Source organism: Eschrichtius robustus, chromosome 1 (genome assembly GCF_028021215.1).
Source record: "Eschrichtius robustus isolate mEscRob2 chromosome 1, mEscRob2.pri, whole genome shotgun sequence".
Lineage (NCBI taxonomy): Eukaryota > Metazoa > Chordata > Mammalia > Artiodactyla > Eschrichtiidae > Eschrichtius > Eschrichtius robustus.
The window spans coordinates 63,980,665-64,005,053 of record NC_090824.1 but is presented as its reverse complement, the minus strand read 5'-3'; the positions used below and the strand labels follow the sequence as shown (position 1 = coordinate 64,005,053).

At 39.5% G+C, this 24,389-nt stretch overlaps 1 protein-coding gene across 1 annotated transcript in view; it reads right to left on the bottom strand.

Moving 5' to 3' along the window:
- SNX6 (sorting nexin 6) overlaps positions 1-21,226 on the bottom strand; it is a 54,292-nt gene extending 33,066 nt beyond the window's left edge. The window contains exons 1-6 of the mRNA XM_068546263.1: positions 20,981-21,226; positions 20,780-20,827; positions 10,692-10,796; positions 9,966-10,076; positions 8,084-8,205; positions 6,001-6,124 (exon numbers count right to left, since the gene is read on the bottom strand). Coding sequence (XP_068402364.1) covers positions 6,001-6,124; positions 8,084-8,205; positions 9,966-10,076; positions 10,692-10,796; positions 20,780-20,827; positions 20,981-20,986 — 516 coding nt within the window. The 5' untranslated portion in view covers positions 20,987-21,226. The remainder of the gene's footprint in view (positions 1-6,000; positions 6,125-8,083; positions 8,206-9,965; positions 10,077-10,691; positions 10,797-20,779; positions 20,828-20,980) is intronic.
- Positions 21,227-24,389: the final 3,163 nt, after the last annotated feature.

Genomic DNA, 24,389 nt, shown 5'->3' with positions numbered 1-24,389 from the left:
CTTAATAAGTTTACAAAGTTTCATAATGTTCAGAGAATGAAGGCCAATCTCCTTAGCACAGTACTCAATACTTTGAAAAATCTGTTTCAACTTACCTTTCCACGTACCACTCTACCCCTAAAGAGCCTTATGTTCCAAACTGTTCTCAAAAGAAGCTCTGAGCTTTTAGGTTCCTCTGTATCTGAGATGATACCTCCTCTTTCACCAAAAATTCTTTTTTCAAAAAAATTTTTGGCCATGCTGCACAGCTTGCGGGATCTTAGTTCCCCAACCAGGGATGGAACCCGTGCCCCCTGCAGTGGAAGCGTAGAGTCCTAACCACTGGACCGCCAGGGAGTTCCCATCGATTTCTAACTTAAGAGCATATTAGAGTAGATGGAGCCACAGGAGTAGATGATATGACTTAGAGAGAATTTACAGAATTCGAAGTCTAGAGGAGCTTTTAGACTTCTAGAGAACTCAGTGAGGAACCTTGGAAGAATCAGATTTAAATGAATGGATATATGGAGGATAAAGCCCATGAAAGAGACTGGGAAGTAGCTTTAGAGTTAAGACGAAAACACATCAAGAGAGATTCCCATAGATCCACAAGTACATGGGAGCCAGCATAGCTAGAAAGATATCTTAGTCAACATGGAAAAGCATGATGTATTTCACCACATTAATAGAATAGAGGAGAAAAACCGCATGATCATCTCAATAGATGTACTTTTTCATTATAACACCACTCAACAAACTAGGAATAGAAAAGAACTTCTTTAAGCTGACAAATGGCATCTATGAAAAAACCCACTGTTAACATCATACCTGACAGTGAAACAGTGAATGCTTTCTCCCTAAGATCAGGGACAAAACAAGGATGTCTGCTCTTGTCACTTCCATTTAACACTGTACTGGAGGTTCTAGTCGGGGCAGTTAGGCAAGCAAAAGAAAAAAAGGAATCGAGACTGGAAAGGAGAAAGTAAAAAATAAAAAAGAAAAGAAGCTATTAAATGAGTGTGGCCACCAAGGTGGTTGAAGGCTGTGGGGATGCAGGCAGCTCAGGGATTTGATTTCTGACTGGTGTCCCCCCCCCACCCCCCCACCCCGCCCCGTGAACAAGGCCACTATCTGATCAAGAAGAATTACTGAAATCAGCTTTAATGGAAAATGGGAGAGACCTGTCTAAACTCATAACCTTGTTATAAGGAACAGAGCAGGCACTCTAGGCGAGATGAGAAAAGACAAAAGGGCTACTGACAGGGTCAAAGTGCAGGAGAGGTCAAGGGTCTAGATGCAGCAGTGAGTCAAAGAACAACTATAAGGGGAACAGGGAAAAAGGGAGCTGCGAGGACAGAAGGCTATGTTTGGAGTCTATAATATTAGGGTTTAAGAACTCAGAGGTGGCGCTTCCCTGGTGGTGCAGTGGTTAAGAATCCGCCTGCCAATGCAGGGGACACAGGTTCGAGCCCTGGTCCGGGAAGATCCTACATGCTGCGGAGCAAATAAGCCCGAGCACCACAACTACTGAGCCTGTGCTCTAGAGGCCACAAGCCACAACTACTGAGCCCACGTGCCTAGAGCCCATGATCCACAACTAGAGAAGCCACCGCAATGAGAAGCCCACGCACTGCAAGGAAGAGTAGCCCCAGCTCGTTGCAACTAGAGAAAGCTCGCGTGCAGCAAGGAAGACCCAATGCAGCCAAAAATAAACAAATAAATGTATTAAAAAAAAAAAAAAAAGAACTCAGAGGTGAGACAAGGTCCTGGGTGTGGTCACTGATGCGGCAGGAAGAAATGAATGAAGATTAGGGTGTTGAATAGGTTAAATATTTAATCTACTGCTAAGCAGACTAAAGCTATAGGTACTGGAAACAGAAGGGGCAGAGCTACATAAGGAAAGCAATACTACAGGCAATCATTCCTTACAGCAGTGACCATTTCTCATAAGACTAAATGCTGGAACAAGATTTTCTAGGCTTTCCAGATGCCCCACAGCCTTTTCAGACTTCAAGACACTTTCACTCTATTTCAACAGCTCATCAGTCCCATGACCCTCTGAAGTTCAGATAGTAGAATAGCACAGACAGATTTCTTTTCCAGCACCACTGAACTGAGTAAAGATCTGAGAAACAGCACTAGAGACAAGGTTGAGAAAAACCTTTTAATTTGGGGCCTATGATCTTCTACAACCTGTTAACATACTTGTTATTAATTAATTAAAGAATATTTGCAAAACACTTTCCTGTCCATCTTTCTAGGCTTTCTCCAAAACAACCATTTGCTGATATTAAAAGGGTTACTAAAATGCATCATCATCACCTCTATTTATTTATTTTATTGCAGTATTTAGCATTGTCCTGACATTTTTATAATTAATTAATTAATTAATTAATTAATTATGGTTGTGTTGGGTCTTCGTTTCTGTGCGAGGGCTTTCTCTAGTTGCGGCAAGCGGGGGCCACTCTTCATCGCGGTGCGTGCGCCTTTCACTGTCGCAGCCTCTCTTGTTGCGGAGCACAGGCTCCAGACGCGCAGGCTCAGTAATTGTGGCTCACGGGCCTAGCTGCTCCGCGGCATGTGGGATCTTCCCAGACCAGGGCTTGAACCCGTGTCCCCTGCATTGGCAGGCAGATTCTCAACCACTGCACCACCAGGGAAGCCCCCATCATCTCTATTAAGCACATATTAATTTGTAAGGAAGAGGGACTTCCCTGGTGGTCTAGAGGTTAAGACTCCGTGCTCCCAATTAAGGGGGCCCGGGTTCGATCCCTGGTCAGGGAACTAGATCCCACATGCATGCCACAACTAGAGTTCCAATGCCGCAACTAAGAGTCCACATGCCACAACTAAAACGATCTCACATGCCACAACTAAGACCTGGTGCAACCATAAACAAACAAACAAACAAATAAATAAAAACAACAAATATATTAAAAAAAATTTGTAAGAAGAAAAATAAATCTACCTTGGTGGGAAAAAAATTATGAAATCCTAGGATTTATGAAAGCTATTTATAAAGCTGAACTAAACAATAATCTTTCACTTATTATTTTAACAAATATTTTTATATCTTAACGGTCAGGCACAATTCTAAAATAGTGAGGATACAATGGTGAAAAATTCAAGTCTTACTCCCAGAGAGCTTACTTTTTAGTAGGGGGAGATAGATAATGGATATATAAACAAATTTTTAAAATACAGATATAGGGACTTCCTTGGTGGCGCAGTGGTTAAGAATTGCCTGCCGATGCAGGGAACACGGGTTCGAGCCTGGTCTGGGAAGATCCCACATGCCGCGGAGCAACTAAGCCCGTGCACCTCAACTACTGAGTCTGTGCTCTAGAGCCTGCAAGCCACAACTACTGAGCCTGCGCTCTAGAGCCTGTGAGCCACAACTACTGAAGCCCACACGCCTATCGCCCATGCTCCGCAACAAGAGAAGCCACCACAAAGAGAAGCCGACGCGCCACAACGAACAGTAGTCCCTGCTCTCCACAACTAGAGAAAAGCATGCACACTGCAATGAAGACCCAACGCAGCCAAAAGTAAAAATAAATTAATTAAAAAAAAATACAGATATATAATTTCAGATAGTACTAAGGGCTGTGGCAATAGGATAGAGTACTTGGAGCCTGAGTACTAAAGTGGCCTTGTGCTGTTACCACCATGCCTCACTTTACACCTATGTTGCTCTACCAAATTACTGTTAAGGTTTTAGCCCAGGCCATAATAAGGGCCAGCATAAACAAACTCATAAAGGTAAAAAAGTGATGACAGCATTCTATCATGTGTTTGTTAGCAACCCTATTCATGAATCATTTTTAGATTCTTGTAATTCACAATACAGCCAGCATTCTTTATAATTCCTAGTTATTAAGTGACCACAGGCCAGTACCACATACTATACTTATGCTTGTGAGAGTACCCACGCTAAAGTGCTACATTTTGAGTTACACTTTCATACCCTTTTAAAAGTTTTCTCTACTGCTAGACTTAGGACATTTTATTGTCACAGCTACTAAAACCAAACCAAGAGGGAAAATTTGTATACACAAAATTCTTTGATCTTGATGTTGACTTGTAAGCAAACAAACCACTATGCTTACATTTGTTTTCTACTAAAATTATGAGTTAATCTTGTCATCCAAATATAGATCCCAAGATCTGTATCACCCATCCACTGAAAAGAGTTTTTCCAGCACCACAAATGAAGAAACTTTCGAAGTTCAACCACCTCAAATCTCTTTTTGCATTATAACAGAGTTTTCAGGCAGGGAGGGAGGGAGGAAAAGTAAGAGCAATCAGCACTGAAGAAGGCTGGTTAAACAGATCAAGAGTCAATGATTAACCCAAAAGTAATATTGAATTCTTTAGCTCAAGTACTTCTCTGGAATTCTCCATAAGGCTTCAGAAGACTCCAAACTCAAATTTAAGAACATTAATAAATTTAATAACCCTATTTCTTTTTTTAAAATAATTTTTAAAAAATTTTATTTCATTTATTTATTTTTGGCTGTGTTGGGTCTTCGCTGCTGTGCGCAGGCTTTCTCTAGTTGCAGCGAGTGGGGGCTACTCTTCGTTGCGGTGTGCGGGCTTCTCATGGAGGTGGCTTCTCTTGTTGTGGAGCACAGGCTCTAGGTGTGCCGGCTTCAGTAGTTGTGGCACGTGGGCTCAGTAGTTGTGGCTCGCGGGCTCTAGAGCACAGGGTCAGTAGTTGTGGCGCACGGGCTTAGCTGCTCCACAGCATGTAGGATCTTCCTGAACCAGGGCTCGAACCCATGTCCCCTGCATTGGCAGGAGAATTCTTAACCACTGAGCCACCAGGGAAGCCCTAATGACCCTATTTCTTAAGAAGTTCACAATTCAGGATGAAAATCAATATGCCAGTAATAACATAATATACCATCATTTAAAAAACTAATCCACTCAAGTTCTACTGAAACAGTGCATTATCACTGAAAAAGAGTCATTTTTTTTTAATCAAATAAGTTTTATGTATATATATTTTTTTCTAGAGACTCGGGATTTACAGATGAGTAAAACCAGCAAATTGATGTAACCAATTATTTTTACCAACAAATAATATTTACACACCAGAATAAAGAAATCAGATATAACGCAACAGCATAAAAACACTGTTCTACAACTAATAACTCAAGATGACTGATCAAGATCTAAGCCCTTAACCCATCAGTGAGAATCGTGAATTTGCCCAGCATCTCAGCTCCACCTAGAGATGTGAGGGACTTAGGGATGGCATTCTGATCCAGATGATAGCAACACATTTTGTGTTGAATCTAAAAGACTCTTTTCTGAGACGAGGAACCCAGCAGGGATTTTTCTCACTTGATTGGGAGGTGAGGTGTTAAAGTCAAATGCTCTTCATTCAACCCCCGCCCCGCGCTCCGCCATGTTGGGTCTTGTGGGTCGTGTGGCCGCTGCCCCGGCCTCTGGGGCCTTTCAGGGACTCAGCCCTTCAGCGCCGTTACCCCAAGCCTAGTTCTTACCGGGAGCCGCTCCAGTCTGCCAGAGACAATGCTGCTTAAATATCTCCCTCGCCAAAGGCAGACACCGCCACTGGGCACATTGTAGCGGTCACTGGTGTAGTGGGGGATGTCCAATTTGATGAGGGACTGCCACCCATCCTAAATGCCCTGGAACTGCAAGGCAGGGAGACCAGGCTGGTTTTGGAGGTGGCCCAGCATTTGGGTGAGAGCACAGCAAGGACCACTGCCATGGATGGTACAGAAGGCTTGGTTAGAGGCCAGGAAGTCCTGGATTCTGGTGCACCAATCAAAATTCCTGTTGGCCCTGAGACCTTGGGCAGAATCATGAATGTCATTGGAGAATATATTGATGAGAGAGGTCCCATGAAAAAGAGTCATTTTAAACTGCTTGAAAAATAAGAACATTTTATAAAATGTTTTTATAAGGCCTTAAGTCTTTTCTAACAACTCCCTACTCTTTCCAATGACGCTTTAAAAATAAACCTTGATCACTACTTTGATCAATACTCACATCTTGATTATATTCCAGGAAGACATGGAAATTTAAATCTTTCCTCAAAATAGGATGTGCTGCCACACGACACAGGAACACTTCATGCATCGCAACGGTCTTCTTGAATATTGCCAAATACTCACTAGAAACAATACACAAAATTAAAGGTAAAACACTGCAGAAAAACACCTGCAACACTTTTTTCAGCAAATACTCTTTGAATTATTCTAAATGCAAAATTAGAGATACAAAAATACAATCCATGTAAACAAAGCTTTTAGTTGAACTGTTAATGAAATATTCAATATATAAAACCCAGCTCTGAAAAGACTTCATGCTAGTTAATAGTATTTATTACATTTAAATGTTAATATTTTTAGGTTTTATGAACCTTTCTTCCTATGCAGGTTGATGTTAAAGGTAACTACAGGGGTTTTTGTTTTTAGCTTCAGAGAAAGTATACTACAAATTATACTGTACAACTTTAATAATTCAATTTCTAGATAATTACTGCTTTTAAACACCTTCGTACAAAAAAAAAAAATCAGAAACCAAACCTCGGTAAGCATATTTTCAACATTAATAACTATTTTCATCTAATGACCCAAGCACACAAGAAAGAAACACACCATGGAGAGACTAATTTTTGCCATTACAATTGAAGAACTGTGTTTAAAATATTTTAATATCATCAGTGAATCACAGCGATCATATAGTAATACATGTCAGTTTCGAAAAAAAAAAAACACTCAAGGAAAAGGCCCAATATTCTTGCTTCAACTACGTGCAAGGAGGATAAGTTTTACATACCAGCAAACCAGCAGGATCAATGTTGGGAGAAGTTTGATCTCTGTGAGGGTAGTCATTCAGTGAAGACAAAAAAGAAGGATGCAGAGGATGGAGGTAGCAGAATAAACCCAAGGTTCTCTGTTATCCAACCCCTAACCAGACCACAAAAGAATCATGATCAGGGCCACTGGAAAACCACTGATTCTTTCAATATTAATGTGCTCTGCTAATTTCCAGCTTTCAGTCTTATAAACTATAGAATTATATATATGTCTGCTATCAGACTACTGCTTGCACTCAGTATTGACAGAATTCTTAAAATATCTGTCACTTACACTTTAACAAAGAAGACCTACTTTGTTAATTTATCTTGTCAAGAGTTTAGCATCTGAAGAGGAGTCTAGTATCACTGTGAAAATATGCTTAAAAACTGAAATTCAGTGCAAGAAAAGGAAATGCACAAAGGGGAGAAATGACCAGAAAAAGCGTGATGAAGGTGATGATAATGCAAGGAAAGTTATTTCCTTGTATAACTCTCAAAATACAGAAAAACAATATGCAGCAAATCCAAAATTATTTCGAATGTTTAATAAAAGAGGAAAAACTGTATTTTCAGCAAATATGCTAAAAATGAAATAGAAATTATCTCTATTTTTTCAAGGATTTAATATGTCTAGTATATATGAAACTAGTAATCATTTAATAAAAAACATTAAAAAACTATTCTCTCGTTACTTTGCTCCTATTCTTTTCCCTTCAGCCAGAAGCCACAGGCAGAGAAAAGAGGAGGGGGAAAATTACACATACACACACACACACACACACACACACACACACACACACACACTTTTTGAAAAAGAAAGCAGAATATATTCAGAGTTGCTCAGTGCACACTTCTATGAGAAATAGAAGTCTTGGTAGTATGCACTTGTCAAAAAAAGAGAACCAGGTAAGTAGTAACTAAGGCCTTGTAAATAAAAAATGAAACGATTTACACTGTGCTTTAAAAAGTCATTATTTCCCTTTCTACTATTTTTTATAAACTTTTGGATCCTCTGTTTTCAATTTTCAGAGTCTATGTAAAACTGTAATTTAAAGAATTTTACAGTGCAGACAATTATTCTATAATTTTCCTGTAGGCTCTGATCATGATCATTAACACTGGTTGTATGGCTTAAACCTGTATCTTCCAGAAAGGGTCAATGTGGTGAAATGATTGAAAGGATGGGATATCAGAGAGCAAAAAAACAAAAACACAAACAAAACAAAAAAGGCATTAAAATAAGCACAATTAACAACAAAAATCACATACGCTTCCAGCTCCTGTTTCATCTTTGTGAATTCTTCCTTTGTCATAGACCCTTCTCCTTCTCCAAGTTTCTGTAGTTTTTCCCTTGAGGCATCAAAATCAGGTCTTGGTGGTGCTGGAGGGATCTGTAATGGAACCAAATCACTAGTTTTGTTGTTGTTGTTGTTTGACTGCACTGACCAGGGATCAAACCCATGCCCCCAGCAGTGGAAGCACGGAGTCTTAACCACTGGGCCGCCAGGGAAGTCCCCCAAATCACTAGTTTTAAAGACTTTAATTTCTTGCAGCAATTGTACTACTGCCACCATAAAAGACTGTTGTCTGAGAGAGCTAAAGTCATCCTGAATGAACTGGATACCAGGAATATCCCGATTAAGGTTAGAGAATTTGATTAAGTCTAGAAATTAAGATCCTTGAGGTCCTTTACACCAAGGAAGAAACAAGAACAGAGCACTATTTTCTGGTGTTAGAACAGTAGTACCAGAACTTTAGTCTGCAGATTCTAGATGTGGCAACCTAGAGTCCTCAAATGTCTATGTGCATTAAGCTTTGAGTACACACTAAATAAATGTGTAGCAAATATGTACACTATTTTTCAAAAGTATGTAAATGGTACGATTAGAGTGTACCAGAGGCAGAAAGCACTGACTTAAAAACAGGAGAACAATATACAGACTAATGACTAACCTCATCTTATTCACCCACAGTAAGTGGGTAAGTAAGCACTTACCTTAAATAAAAATATAAGATCTAGAAGAGACATATCATTCAAGGGAAGGATATAAGAAAAAACTTATCTTAGGAGGAAGAGCCTACAAGTAAGAACTGTTAAGGGGAAATGATGGAAAGCAAAGAGAGCAAGTAAGAGGAAGAAAAGGTAAGTAGGGGAAAGTTAAAATAACAATGACCTGAAGAAAAGGATTACACCAAGGAAAGCAATAGGGAAGGAAGCATCAAATACAGATCAGCACACATTCATTGATGCCCGCACACAGCATCTACTATGTGCCAGGCATGATGCTGAACAACTGGCATATAAAGATAAATAAGACATGGTCTTGATCTTTGAGGAGTGTTTAGTCTATGGGAGAAAAAAGTAGTAAGAAAATGTCATCACACAAGATGAGGGAAAAAAAGGTGGAAACAGGAGAAGCTTCCAGGCTGGTAAACACATTGACATGCTGGGAAAATGGAAGGCGGTACGTCCTGGAAAGGGCATGAAAGTTCTGTGTCAACCCCCCCACCCCAATACCTCATCCTATGCATCTCTTCTTCCATTTGGCTGTTCCTGAGTTGTATCCTTTATATAAACTGGTAATTAACCAAAAAGAAAAAAAGAAAAAGAAAAAGCACTGCCAGTTGTCCACAAAACTCAACTTGTAGAAAGAAAAAAAAGCAAATGACTGAGAAGGAGGGGCCACAAGGATAAAGATGGAATCAGGTCAGGTCAGGATGATTTCAAGGAAATCAAATGAAACTAAACTTCAGAAATCTGACTGTGGTCAACAGTTGAGGCACAACACCCAGTGCCTATTTATATTAGATAATCTCTTAAGGAGCCCTCCAACTCTAAACATCTGTCTACCTAAGGGTTCAAGACCAGTATGGTTTGTAATACCCCCTTAGCTACCCCCTAGGACAAGCCCATTTCTATTCTAATAAACAGTAAGAATTTAAGTTTAAATGAGGGAGAATAACATATCCATATCCCCACACTCCCAAACAAGACAACTCAGGATAAAAGTGGTAGCCAATTACATTTTGTAGCTGGCAATTTAAAAAAACTACCTCAGTTCACTAGAAGTGCAAAATAAGATTTCAACACATAATAAAGTATCTAAAAAACTCCTAGAAAATGGGATTAAAATGGAACCTCAACACTTACAATGTAACCTGCATAGTCTTCATTTTCAACGAAGGAATCGTGAAGCCAGATAAATTCCTCATGTTGTCGAACAACTGAAAACTCGTTTTGTTTAAAATTTGGCAATGAACTCTGCAAAGACAGAGATTCTCTCAAATAAAAATCGAAGTTACATTAAAAAAGCTTTTAACACTTTATACCTTATTTTTTAAAATTAGTCTTTTATGAAAGATTATCAGTGCTTTTACACTCTATTATGAAAACCCTGAGACACCCAGACAAAATTATCCTGGGATCTTTGAGAAAATAAGCTGACAGCCTCTTATTATATTGTACTTCTACCATTACAAAGTTATCCTATAAATATATCAAACAACTATTCAAACAAAGAAAAATAGATCATAATCTGAAAACGTGCCTGAGAACTGAAATCTAAAAAGAAAATAGTCTGTTAAAACAGTAATTTAACTGAATGTAACAAAATTGAAAATAACAAGAATGGTAAAAGATACTAAAAGTCTAGAGAAAATTAAATTTGTACTATGCCTAAGTTCTATGATTAATTCTCAAATGTTAACCTTTAAAAAGTACATTTCCCTAAAACGTTTTGTTAAAATAACAGCAGTGAATTATAAACTAAAATAGAATTTCTAATTATGTTCAAAACCAAAATTCTAGTCAATATATTATTACACATGTAACATTAGCACAATAACTAAAATAACAGAAGTACAAGGTCCCATTTACCTTTGTGTGAACAGTGAATTTTACTTTATCTCTCTCACTAAGAGCATCAGAAATGTCCACCTGCAGAGCAGCATCACTTTGAAGATCTACATTTATTGCTTTAAGCTAGAAAAAGAAAATAATAACTCAATGAAAATTCTGTAGGCTTTTATACAATTTAATTCTTCTCCCAGACAATAAGACAATGCAAAAACAAAACTAAACTAACAAAAGAATCTTAAATCTAAAAAGTACTCAAGTTCATTTACTCTATATTATCTATATCTGTATCTATCTATCTATCTATCTATCTATCTATCTATCTATCTATCTATTTGGGGGGAGGTGCTTTGGGTATGTTATTATCTTAACCAATTTTCATTCTACACCATGCAACTATACTTTGCTTTGTATGAATCAATGTGCTAAACATTATTACAGTTTCACCCAAAAAGTAAACTATTTTCCAAGAAGATGGTCCTTTAAAAGTTCAAGTGTTCTAAAATGTATCTGCCTTTAAGAACAAGAAAAATAATAAAAAGAATATTGGCCAATCATTTAAACGCTATAAGCTATAAATAAGCTATTGCTTATTTTAATTCAGGAATATACAATAAAACTATTAATGATAATTAAATATATTACATATATGTATTATGTATATGTAAAGTGCTAAAAAAATGCTAACATATAATAAATAAGAATTAACTGCTGTGATATGAATTAAATTTTACTCTACAGTACTCTTTAATTCTTCTAAATTAAATTTTACTCTATACACCCATTTCTATTTACCCATTTATGAGAAGACTTCTTCACATATAATTCTAATCATAATTCTCTTATAATTCTTAAATTTCATCCATTTTTCTTCCTCTTTAAACAAATAAACATTCTAACATCTTTGGGTAATTTGGAGATTTACAAAAGAAGCAAACACACTAAAAGATAAAGTCTCAGCCAGCTGCAAAGATATGAAATATTTAAAGTGTAACTAAGTAGCTTGCTTCAAATACTCTAGTTGTAAAAGCCAGGACTGACTTTGGAATCTTACCTAGTCATTAGTGTTTCAAATTTCAATTACAATGTAAATGGAAAAAATGCTGGAAGCAAAATTGTTTATTCTATGATCTCAATTATATAAAAAAACATGGAGAAATGGTTCTGAAGAACCTAGGGGCAGGACAGGAATAAAGACGCAGACATAGAGAATGGACTTGAGGACACGGGGAGGGGGAAGGGTAAGCTGGGACGAAGTGAGAGAGTGGCATGGACATATATACACTACCAAATGTAATATAGATAGCTAGTGGGAAGCAGCCAAATAGCACAGGGAGATCAGCTCGGTGCTTTGTGACCACCTAGAGGGGTGGGATAGGGAGGGTGGGAGGGAGACGCAAGAGGGAGGGGATATGGGTATATATGTATATGTATAGCTGATTCACTTTGATGTAAAGCAGAAACTAACACACCACTGTAAAGCAATTATACTCTAGTAAAGATGTTTAAAAAAATGCATACATAAAAGGCTTATAAGAAATACAACAAAATGTGAGTTGCAGTGGATTTGCTTCTTTGTATAGTCTTTTATTCTCCCAACTTTCCACAATATGCATGTATTACTTTTATAAATAGGAAAAAAATAAGCCTTTAAGAAATCTTGTGATTTATTAAAAGTTGAATTTTGTGAAGTTTTCCATTAAATAGGGTTGTTTATTAGTAATGAAAGTAACATACTATTTCATTTTTGCTCTTTTGGTTCTGTATTGACTAGACATGTTTTTAAAAAATAAATACCATTACATACAATCTAACTTAAAGAGTCACAGAAGAAATTAATCACTATTTAAATTGCATGGCCTTTAATGAAAACTTTATTGATAACTTTAATAAGTTTATATTAAATTAAATTTCAATCAGTAATCATATTTTTAAAAGTTAATACTATAAACTTACATAAAAATATTTTAAAATGTTTAAAAAACTGCTATTGTACTCAATGCTACATGTAGCCCACTGTCTGATAAAAGAAATGAACTTAAAGGTTGTTTGGAATTACAAAGAAGTATTCTTTTTCATTTTCCAACTATCTTCATTGCTTCTGAAGTACTGGCAACATTAGAGAGTACTTTGTTCTTTGGTTTTCTTGCTTTTATTTAGTCTTATGTCTTCAAACTGTCCTTCCTACCTGCTCTCTAACCCCTTACCTTAATTCTAATTTAAGAAATCTGTTTCTTTATTTCTCTTTACTCAAATTCAGGCCACTCTTAAGATGTTTATTGTGGTGGGATGAATTACAGCTCCCCAAAAGACATCCATATCCAAATCCCTGTGGATGTTATCTTATATGGTAAAAAAGATGGGGAGATTATCCTGGATTATCCAGGTGGGTCCTAAATACAATACATGTATCTTCATAAGAAGGAGGCAGAGGGAGATTTGACACAGACAAAAGAAGAGAAGGCAACTTAACTACGGAGGCAGAGATTAGAGTGGTAAAGCCACAAGCCAAGGATTGCAGGCAGCCACGAGAAAGCTGGAAGAGACAAGTAACTAATTCTTCGCTAGAGCCTCAGGGAGCATGGCCCTGCCAACACCTTGATCTCAGCTCAGTGATAGTGATTTCAGACTTCGGGCCTGCAGAACTGTGAGAGAATAAATTCTGTTGTGTTAACCCGTCAGGTTTGCAGTAATTTGTTATAGCAGCCACAGGAAACTCATAAATTTATCATATGGTTTTTGGAATAATAACCTTGGCAGTTCTCCATTTCTTGTTTTCACTGCCCAGTCTAGGATTTTTCAAACACAACTGATAAGACTCAACCTGTATGCTTGTTAAAAAATACAGAATCCCACGCCCTATCCCAGACGTTATCAAAACAGAATCTTCAGAATGAGCCTTAAAAACCATAGTTGGGAACACCGGCCTAGATTTTCCAGGTTGTCTTTGTCTTTACATTCTGTCAAAACTTCATCTCAACTGCTAATATTTTCTTTTCAATGATTATATAAAACATTTCTGCCAGATTTCATATCTCTAAGTATATTTTAATTTTCAGGTTTATTTTCTTTTTTTTAACCGTTGAGCCATCAACTTGGAAACACACCTTTCAGGATTTGTACATATGAAGGGCTGTTATTTATTCTCCCAATTAAAGATTATTTTAAATTATTAAAATATTTCTGTCTTCCATTTTGTTATCCTTTTATACCAAATACACTGTTCCCCTTTTTTTGCTTTGTTTTGTCTGATAGTAAAACACCTGGCTTTTTAAAATTGTAACTTATCAATAAAAAATATTCCTGTATTATACATTTACCACTTTTGGTCTTATACTTTATTTTTTAGGTATAGTTTACATATAACGAACTGCAGATTTTAAGTATATAGTTTGAAGAGTTTGAACAAATATGTATGTTACACCCCTGTAATCATCACCATAATTAAGATATGGAACATTTCCATCAGCCCCAGAAGTTCGCTCCTTTGCTTTTATTCCTCTACTTCTTACTTTCTAACTCTTTGATAAATTCTCTCTTGTATGCTTTATTAAAGCATATTAAAGCATTGGAAAATATGTCTTCCAATCAATTGCACCTTAGATTTAATAAAATATCATATTGTAAATTTAGTGTGTGGTTTTTTTTGTTTTTGTTTTTTTGGCCATGACACGTGGCTTGCAGGATCTTAGTTCCCCAACCGGGGTGGAACCCAGGCCCCCTGCAGTGGAATCACGGAGTCCTAACCACTGGACATCAGGGAATGCCTGTAAATTTAGTGTTAATTACATAAAATGTACACAGATTTTCCAGGTGGATTTTCTTCTTTGTTTACAGAAAAGTCAATAATTTTAGACAGTTTTTGTTAAGGGGAAGAGTCAAAGCAAACAACTTGTGATTCATCAACATTTAATTAACTGTGCAAGTAGTGAGGTCAGTTTGAGGAAATTCTAACTGGACTACATTCACCAGTTTAATCCTTATCTGGGCCAATAAACTTTGTACTTTCTTTTGTCAAAGACTGACTAGGTTAAACATTTGTGTCATGGTCAAGAGAAAGCCCTGCTTCCCTGGTGGCGCAGTGGTTGAGAATCTGCCTGCCAATGCAGGGGACACGGATTCGAGCCCTGGTCTGGGAGGATCCCACATGCCGCGGAGCAACTAAGCCCGTGAGCCACAATTACTGAGCCTTCGCGTCTGGAGCCTGTGCTCCGCAACAAGAGAGGCCGCAATAGTGAGAGGCCCGCGCACGGTGATGAGGAGTGGCCCCCACTTGCCGCAACTAGAGAAAGCCCTCGCACAAGACCCAACACAGCCATAAATAAATAAATAAATAAATAATTTTTTTAAAAAAAGGTTAAAAAAAAAAAAGAGAAAGCCCTGGCAGAGAAAATGATTAATTAACATAAATACACTATCCTTAGAAAAATAATCTAAAGACACTGCCCTACTGCTGATAGATTAATTCTTCACATATAATTACTTAGTAAAGAGGACATTCACTACTAGTTTACTACACTGATGTGTTTCCATGTTAAAGTATCTACCTTATGACACTCCCAAAAACTTAACTGTTAATCTTTTGCCAGAAAAGTACATGTACAGAGATGGATGGATGGATGGAGGAGGAAGGAAGAAGGAAAATAACTGATTATTGCAACAGCCTCCCAACTGGTCTCTTGCTTCTGTCTCTTTCCCTCTTCAATCTATATTCCTTATAGGGCCACTGGAACCATCCCACTAAACTAGAAATCACTCCTCTGCTCAAAACCTAAGGGGTTCCCACTTAGAGAAAAGCCTAATCCTTACAGTGGCCCCCCAGGCCCTATTCTTCCGGCTCACTGCAGCCCTGAAAGAAAGGCGCGAACCATAACAGGGCTAAGAAACTATTTCTAGGGAATTACAGTATAATCAGTGAAAAACCCCATGAGGCAGACAGAAATTCTGTTAAGTTCACTAACTCAGGCCAAAATTTAAATCTATTTTACTCCTAGTCCAGTTATGATTTTTTAAAAATTTTTATTGAAGTATAGTTGATTTACAACCAGTTATGATTTTGGAAGTCCTGTAATAAATTATTTCCATTATGATACTCTGTATACTCAGCAGTCAAATCAATGGTTGATTATACATATACTTTCCAGAAACTAGATTTCCTTTCATCCATCATACCAGAAATAACAAAACATCACTAGAGTCGCATGATGTCACTCCAATGCCTTTCTTGCTGGTCTTGTCAACTCCCATTGCTCTTTTGCTGTACTTGGCTTGCAAATTCCCACATGTAGGATCAATTCAATCATCAACTTTCTTTGCTTTTTTGAGCTGAGTGTGGCTAGGGAAAAGTCACAACTGTCTGTGCTTGTCCACTACAAATTATTGCTCTCCCAACTGCATTAGACTCTTAAAACCATTCAACAGTCCAGGGCCGATCTGCTCAGCTCTCCTTCTGATTCCCTGAGCAACCACTCCAAAACTTTACTATCTCAACCCTTGACTGCATTTCCACCCCTACGCTCAACAAGTGACCCTGTCTCCCACATCCCCAAGAAATAAACACTAGCAGCTGTTTTCCCTCAGACCCATCAATAAGCCTTTCTATAAATAGATCTGTACTCACCATCTCCTCTGCATTCTCAGAAGGAGTGGTGTCCTATAGAGAGCGGAGCTCTCCGGCTACCTGAGCATGTAATCTTCCTGTTTGCTCTAGAACCTGCTCGTACACTGCTCTTCTAGTCAAGTTAGCCCTGGTCTCACAAAACCTCCCCACAGTGAGGACCTAATTTCCAAATCCAGTACTTCGCAGTCTTCTTGATCTCTCTTCGGTATTTTGCCTCAATGATCATTCTGACCATGTCCTTAAAACTCTCTCAACTTCTGGGGACTCTTTTCATTTTCTCCCCACCCATCTCAGCCCCATCAGTTAGTCCATCTCTTCTCCTTGGCCTGTGAATGCTGTTTCCCGCTGGGTACTATCTAGCGTTGGCAATTTCAGACATTCTTGACTAATAACTCCAAAATTTATACCTTCAACTCACACCTCTTATTCTAAGTTCCCAATCATAATTTCAATTACTAACTAGACATACCCACCTGGATGTATTTACTTATTAAACAACTGAGTGCCTTCAACGTGCCAACCACTGTCAGATGTGCTTGCGATAGAGCAATGAAAGGACACAATCTTCACCCTTTCAGATCTTACTTTCTAGTTTGGCAGGGAAGGGATTAGACACTTCACAGGCACTTCAAATCCAACATATCTGAAAACCAAACTTACTATCTACCTTCTAACTCTGCTATTCTCTCCTATATTCCTCATCTCCTTCTCCTCTGTCTAGTGCATGTACTTATTCAGCCACTATGCCCTGTGCATTCTATCTCCTAAACATCTCTCTGCTATGTCCCCTCCTTCATCCCTTCTTCCGCTGCCTTAGTTCTACCTTTAACATTTCTCATCTGGACTGCCGCAACAGCCTGGTAACTGGTTTCTCTGCTTTCTGCAAGGAAGAAGCAATCCACCTTCTACATCGGAGTCATCTACAATGCTATTTTCATCTGGGCATATGTCCTTCCTAGCTGGTGATCCCTCAGGACTTCCCACATTATGCACTTTATCTGTATTACCCATATCTACTCCTGCTTCCAGTAAGAAAAAGTGCTCCAGGTAGAACCTAATGACCTACACATGTTATCCTCTCTGCTGGCAAGCCTTCCCCAACCCTGGGAGCCTACGCAATCAACATTTAAGGCTTAGCTCCTGCAGGCAACAGCACAGTGGTTAACAGCCCAGTACCTACAGCTAGACTCCCTGAGTTTGAATACAGCTCATACTGGCTGTATGAACCAGGGCAAGTTATTTAATCTCTCTGAACCTCACTTTTCCTTTCCAAAGTAGGAATAATAGTAGCAGTTACTTCACAGGGATTTGAGAATTGAGTTGACGTGTGGAAAGTCCCTGGTATGCAGCAAACGCTTCATCAGTGTGTAGCTATCATTATGTCTTCACTCTCCTTCGTACTCCCACGGCACTTCACCCGTAAGCTCCTCACTACACTGCCACGGCCCCAGGGCAGGAACTTCCTCTTCTTCCTCTGCCAACATTCATCTTATCCTTTGCCAACAAACTCTATGTCACGTTTTTATTGGAAATAACTATCAATAAATGTGCAATGTGTTCAAGCTAAATGCTGAGTAGGTACAAAAGAAAATGCAAACATCTGGGCCAAGTCTTAAAAGATAAGTCAAATTTCATGTGAAAAAAAGGTGAGGGGAAAAAAAAGACACTCCACAACATTGAGAAGCATGCATAAAGCAGACATTAAAGTGCAGAGGTGGTTGGGCAATGACAAGTAGACTAGAATATGCCTATTGTGTGTGTGTGTGTGTGTGTGTGTGTGTGTGTGTGTATGGGGCAGGGGCATCTTGAGAAATGAAGTCAGCCAGAAAGGGTTATGAACGGTGTTCAATGCTAGCATAAGGAGTTTGGACCTTACTGCAAAAAGAACTGGGTTCCCGTAAGTCCTTGTGACTGACTATTGGTGCCATATGATCTAATCATTTCAGTTAGGTAACTACCAGTCATGTGCAGTCTGGACTGGAAAGTAGAGAGCCTGGAGACAGACCAATGACAGATACTGCTACAGTCCAGGCAAGAGACAGAGGGACTTTAACTGCGGCCATGTAAATGAAAGATGGGCTAACAACATTTCTGAGGTGAAATTATCTGGCCTCAGTGACTGTTCTGGTATGGGGATGAAGGTTATGATTCAGAAGCTTCTTGCATGAAGGACTGGAAATTATGACATTAATGAAGATAAGGAACAAGAGGGAGGAGCAAGGCTAGGAGTCCAGGAGAGGTGCAGTTCCTCCACCTGAAGTAATTCTGAAAACAGTAAACATATTATTTAGAATTCAAATCAAATGCTAAGAGGATTACGCCATCATGCTGGCACGTACTGCTCTATTTAACAAGCACATCAGAGCAAAATGTGTCCAGTTCAAAGGGCTCATTTGTTTACTAAATAATATGTTACTGTCCTTCCTTTGGGAAAGAAAAAAATACCCTATTATGTAGAGGTGTAACCGAAGAGATCAAAAAGTGGCCAATAATTTTCAATATTGTGTATCCTTAAAGTCTGCTTTTTAAGTTTGTCACAAAACAGTATTTTCTTAAGGCTGTAAGCCTCTCTTCTGTTCCAAATATCATAATGAAAATTTAAGGCTGCTTAAAAATGTATTTAAAAATGCTGTCTTTAATTTTGCTTACTTGCTGCTTTGAATGAAATGTTTGCACTATTATTTTTGAATCTGTGATGTCCCCCCTACAATTTGTATCAAATATGTACTTCATGCTTTTTCTCTATCAAGACTTTCTTAAAAGGCTGAACAAGACAATCTAAACTAAAAGTGCAATGCCTAAAAGTTCTAATCTATTTATGGCAATCTATTTCTATCAGGACAAACACAATATCAGGAAATTTAAACAGGCCTGAAATTTCTGTTCCTGAAATGAGGAAATAGCAGGATAACTTTGTGCAGCCATAATCAGACTTCAGTGTACAATGGAATCTTCTTGCTTGTTAACAAAGTAGTTATCTGTCCTCCCTACCTCAAGAGATTAATTTACTAGAGGGTGGGCCCAGAAACTTTTGACTTTAGTTTTTCAAACACCCCAGGTGATTCTGATACAAGTGTTTCAAGGCGACTTCGAGAAATATGTGCACTGGCTTTGATGTCAGCAACATGGTTTAAAGTCCACCTCTCTCACTCACTGGCTGTGTGACTTCAGACTACTTAGTTTCTCTGAGGTTCAGATTTCTCATCTGTAAATGGGGGATACTAAAAGCTTCACAAGGATGATAAGAGGATATAATGAAACAATGCTTATACAGTGCTAACACAGTGCCCAGATATGACTATTACTATGATTCACCTACCCCAGAAGATACATATACACATTCATACACATGCACTTTGTCTTAAAATTCATTAGAACCTAAAATTTTAAGAAATAACCAGAAGTCCTACATGATGCTTTCATGCTAACTAGTAATTCTAAATGATGCTTTTGTGTAAACTGAGAAATTTATTAATTCATCGTTTATAAAAATATGCAGCACCTTCTGCATCTTTCTTACCATTTTAAAGCTTTATAAAGGTCTCAGTTAATACTAACTACCTTATCTCTTATTTTAAAAAACCAGGAATAACATCCTATAAGAATATTTTATCACCTGCCCAAAATCGACTAACAGACGTGTCTCTCACATTGTCTAAGATAAATAAGTAAAAGCAAAATGGAAAACTAAAGTGCAAACTGTTAAATGTGAAGGAACCATGGAACGTTGCTGAGCTGCAATCATCATGTATCAATATTTTTCAAGGGCTCACTTGTACAAGGCACTATACAGATTACTACCCTTCGGCCAAGGTAAATGCGGGGAGAGAGTGGGAGGGAGGAATCACAGCCCTGAAGGCCCTTTCTGAACTGAAATGCACTGCCTCAAATCACCACCAAGGGATCTCTGCAAAAGATGTGTTTTGGGGCATTAGGAAAAGTAAAGGTACTGTGGGCTACCAGCACTTTACAAAATCTGGTAGGATACTAGATAAGAGTTTAGATTCGGCGACTGTAAAATCCCGTGCAAAAGGGTAATTTAGAACAAGCCCGTACTATAACGTTTTAGAGGGAAAGAAGGGTGGACGAGGGCGGGTTCGAGAGGTCCCCAAGGGAAAATTGAAGGTGCCGGCAGGAAGGTCTGACAATGGGTTTTCACAGCCCCCAACGTGGTGGCGGTGGGTGTCCAGCTCCGGCCTCCACCTCCACTTCCCCACTAGCACCCGGACCGGGCGGGGAAGGAGGCCCACCGAAGAGTCGGAGCCGCGGCGGGGGCCAAGAGCGGCGGCGGGTCCCCGGGAAATCAGAACCGAACGGCCCCAAGGGAGGAAGGGCTGCAGGAGGGCGGGGCGCGGTGCGGCGAGGAAATCGAAAGGAGGCCGGCGGGGAGGGGGTGCCGTGCAGCCGGAGACCCCCCCCTCCCGTACCACACCCCTGGACCAAGGCGGGGGAGGGAGGGTCCCGCGAGCCAGAAGGAGGCAGAACTTACTCCGCGGTCCTCCTCCGAGAGGAAGTCGGGGCCGTCGTCCAGGCCTTCCTGCGAGGTTGGCGGGGCCCGGCGCGCCGGGGAGAGGATGGAGTGGGGGAGACACAAGGGGAGACGTTAATGTCAGGCCGGCGCAGCCCCCGCACCCGCCCAGCGCCCGCCGCCCCCACCGCGCGCCCGGGGCTCGGCGCCGCGGACACCCACCATCATGGCTGCTCCGAGGCGAAGGCTGGCGCAGGCGCGCACCGCACCGCGGGCCGGAGGGAGCCGGCGGCGGCCGGCAAGCGGGGCGGGGCCGGCGGCGGGGCCTCGGAGCAGCCCCACCCCGCCCCGACGGGGCCGGGGTCCGAGAGCGCGGAAGAAGGAAGGAAGTGCCCTCCGCCCAAGGTCGAAGCACCCTAGGCCGAGAGGGCCCGAAGGCCCAGGCTCACGTGTCTGGAGACAGCTTGCGGCTGGGCGGCTCCGATCCCAGAAGGGCCGAAGGCCACCTGGGGAGCTGTTCAGTTCCCGTTCCCTGAGGGCTGCGGCGAAAAACCAAGCAAGCGCCCTCCGGAAGCCACAGTAAATCATCTAGTCTTTGTATAGTGCCACACGATAATTAATCACAACTAATATTTTGCCCGTAGAAGTTGTGGGAACCCAGGCCCTTTGCACCGTCATCAGTCAGGGGCTGTAATCAAGCTTTTACTGCTAGCAAGGCAATAACTATCTCAGGGTTTGGGGCGCTAATGGTTGAGCACTATGTAAATGAGCTGTTCACATTACAAGAGTATTCCTTTTCTTTATACCAAGAAATGTCCCCAGACCTACTCTAACTGTCCATTTGTAGAGCACCACACGGGTGTCCACAGGCACTTGAGACAAGACAAAAATCATCCCTTACCCCCTGCCCCACTTCTTCTATTACACACACGCACAAACAAGCAATCCTGTACTCCCATTCAGTTAATGGCATCAGTATCTTCAGATGTTCAGGCCAGAAACCTAAGTCCCATTCAAGTCCTTCCTTCCTCTCCCTCACTCGTTACACCATTTAGTAACCAAATCCTATTACATCTGTAATTTATCATGTGCCATTACCTCTTAAACTGGTCTCATTCCTCCTCCCAACCCCCTTCCACAGCAATTACCCTCAGCATCTCTTGTCTGGCCCGTTTTTTAAAAACCATTTTAAAAAATTGAAGTAGAGTTAATTTACAATGTTGTGTTAGTTTCAGGTGTACAGCAAAGTGATTAAGTTTTATATATATATACATGTATATACACATATATATTCTTTTTCAGATTCTTTTCCATTATAGTTTACTACAAGATACTGAATATAGTTCCCTGTGCTATACAGTAGGTCCTTGTTTATCTATTTTATATATAGTATTGCATATATGTTAATCCCAAACTCCTAATTTATCTCCCCCCCACCCTTGTCTGGCCCTCTGCAATACTCTCATAACTTTTCTTAGTTCCATCTCTCTCTCACCATTCTATACACTGCTGCCAGTTTTCCTCCTAAGACACAGGTATTGATGATTGTGCTACTACCCTGTTCAGTAATCTTCCCAAATCTCCCTTACGTGAAGGTCCAACTCCGCAGCCTGTGATTCCAGGCCCTCCACATTTGATTCCCTATTTTGCCAGGCCCTCCCATCCTATCTTATTGAATTGAAGCTCTCAAAACAGTAATGGGTTTTTTCTGCTGTTGTTTTTTGGGGGGGTTTTGGCCATGCTGCGCAGCTTGCAGGATCTTAGTTCCCCAACCAGGGATTGAACCTGCGCCCTCTGCAGTGAAAGCGTGGAGTCCTAACCATTGGGCTGACAGGGAATTCCCACAAAACAATAATGATAAACTTCCATGAGAACTTGGAAGTTCATGAGAACTTGTAGCTTTCATTTTGTGCATAAGGAGAACTTAGGCATAGAGAGGTTAAGTTATCGCGCCAATAAAGGTTATTCTCCAACATGAGGGGGACGACTTTTTTTTGGTCTTTTGTTTCCTCTTTCCCAGTGCATTGTAGTAACTACTAGAGTAATGTTTTTCACTGGGAGTCATGAGGCATCATGTGGTGTCCGTGTAGTGTGATGAAGTGTCAGGAGGAATGTTCAGTAACTTGTTGCTGATAAAAGGTGCCAATATTTCCCAATAATTTGTTTTTGGTTTGAAGGTAATGCCTATAAGGTTACACTTCCTAGATGGAGACAGAAGAGTGGAGCTACAGTTAATGAGTGGGATTTGTACACAACCGGTATGAGGGTCAGGTGTGTCCTTGTGGACAAAGATCAAGAAGTGCCACATAAGACAATGTCAAATGTTTCTGATCATTAACCAAGTGTTTTAAATTTCAATATTTAAGCCAAGTGCAGGAACGTTGTACAGAAACATTAAAATTCTCAAATGCCAAAACTTTAAGATCACTAGTTCTGAAAAAAAAAGACAGGATTTAAGTATGAGTAACCAACTAAAATGATAAACAAATATATATATAATATAATATAATATATATTACTGTAGCTAAAATCAATAGCTGAAAACTCACAGGAGTAGAGAACACAACCTTGAAATAATAAAGTTGCTCATTAATATCTGAGCCTTCCTTCCTGAGCAAAGGTCTCAAGATATATTGTGTGAATGATAAAAAGGAGTTATCAGTAACTGATACTAACAACTATCAAAAAGCCAGTTATAGAAGTTAAGGAATACGAAAAGAAAAGAAATTAAGATAAGCTCACATAACTGATTTTTCAACTACTTGTAAAATAAATCAAGAAGATATTAAAGCTAAACCACTTCTCTAATACTTTGAACCAAATAATCAAATTTTCATCTTGTTTTAGATAGATTTCTATGAAATTACCTACTTTATATAAATTTCATGAGCAAATTATGTTGAATCACAGTTTGATTACTTCATAGATTTAGCTCTAGGAAAGTAAAATGTTATAATAGTGAATAGTTTCACAATAGTGTACTTTGAAAGACATGCATTGGAAGATTTTAAAGAAGAGTAAAATTTTAGAGAATAATGAATGACTTACTTTAAAATTTTGGAAATCAAAAATTGTATTGATGTTGAACATATTTGTCAAACAAAAGTCAAGTTTTTTTTTCTGAAGAAAAACTTCAAAAACATGAAACAGTAATTTAATTACATGGAGAAGAAAACTAATTCCTTTTATCATGTCCTGATCAAAGAAGTCTTCACCAAAATGTATTTTTACCAGTTTCTCACTTCCTCAAATTCTAGGAGATTCTTTTTGGTTTTGGACAAACTTTAGGTCCTAATTCTTCCCTCCTTCTCCCTGGAGTTTATGCTACAACAAAATTCTCTACCGAAGATTGTTGTACTATACTATGCTATTTTTTTCCAAGGTACACTATATCATTAGGATGTTTTTAGTTGAAGGTAACAGAAACTGCCAATTCAAATAAACTTGAGCAGTAAGGAAACATTATCTCATAACAAAAAATCAAGACATAAGGAGTGGGCTTCCCTGGTGGCGCAGTGGTTGAGATCCGCCTGCCGATGCAGGGGACACGGGTTCGATCCCTGGTCCGGAAAGATCCCACATGCCGCGGAACAACTAAGCCCGTGCACCACAACTACTGAGCCCTCGTGCC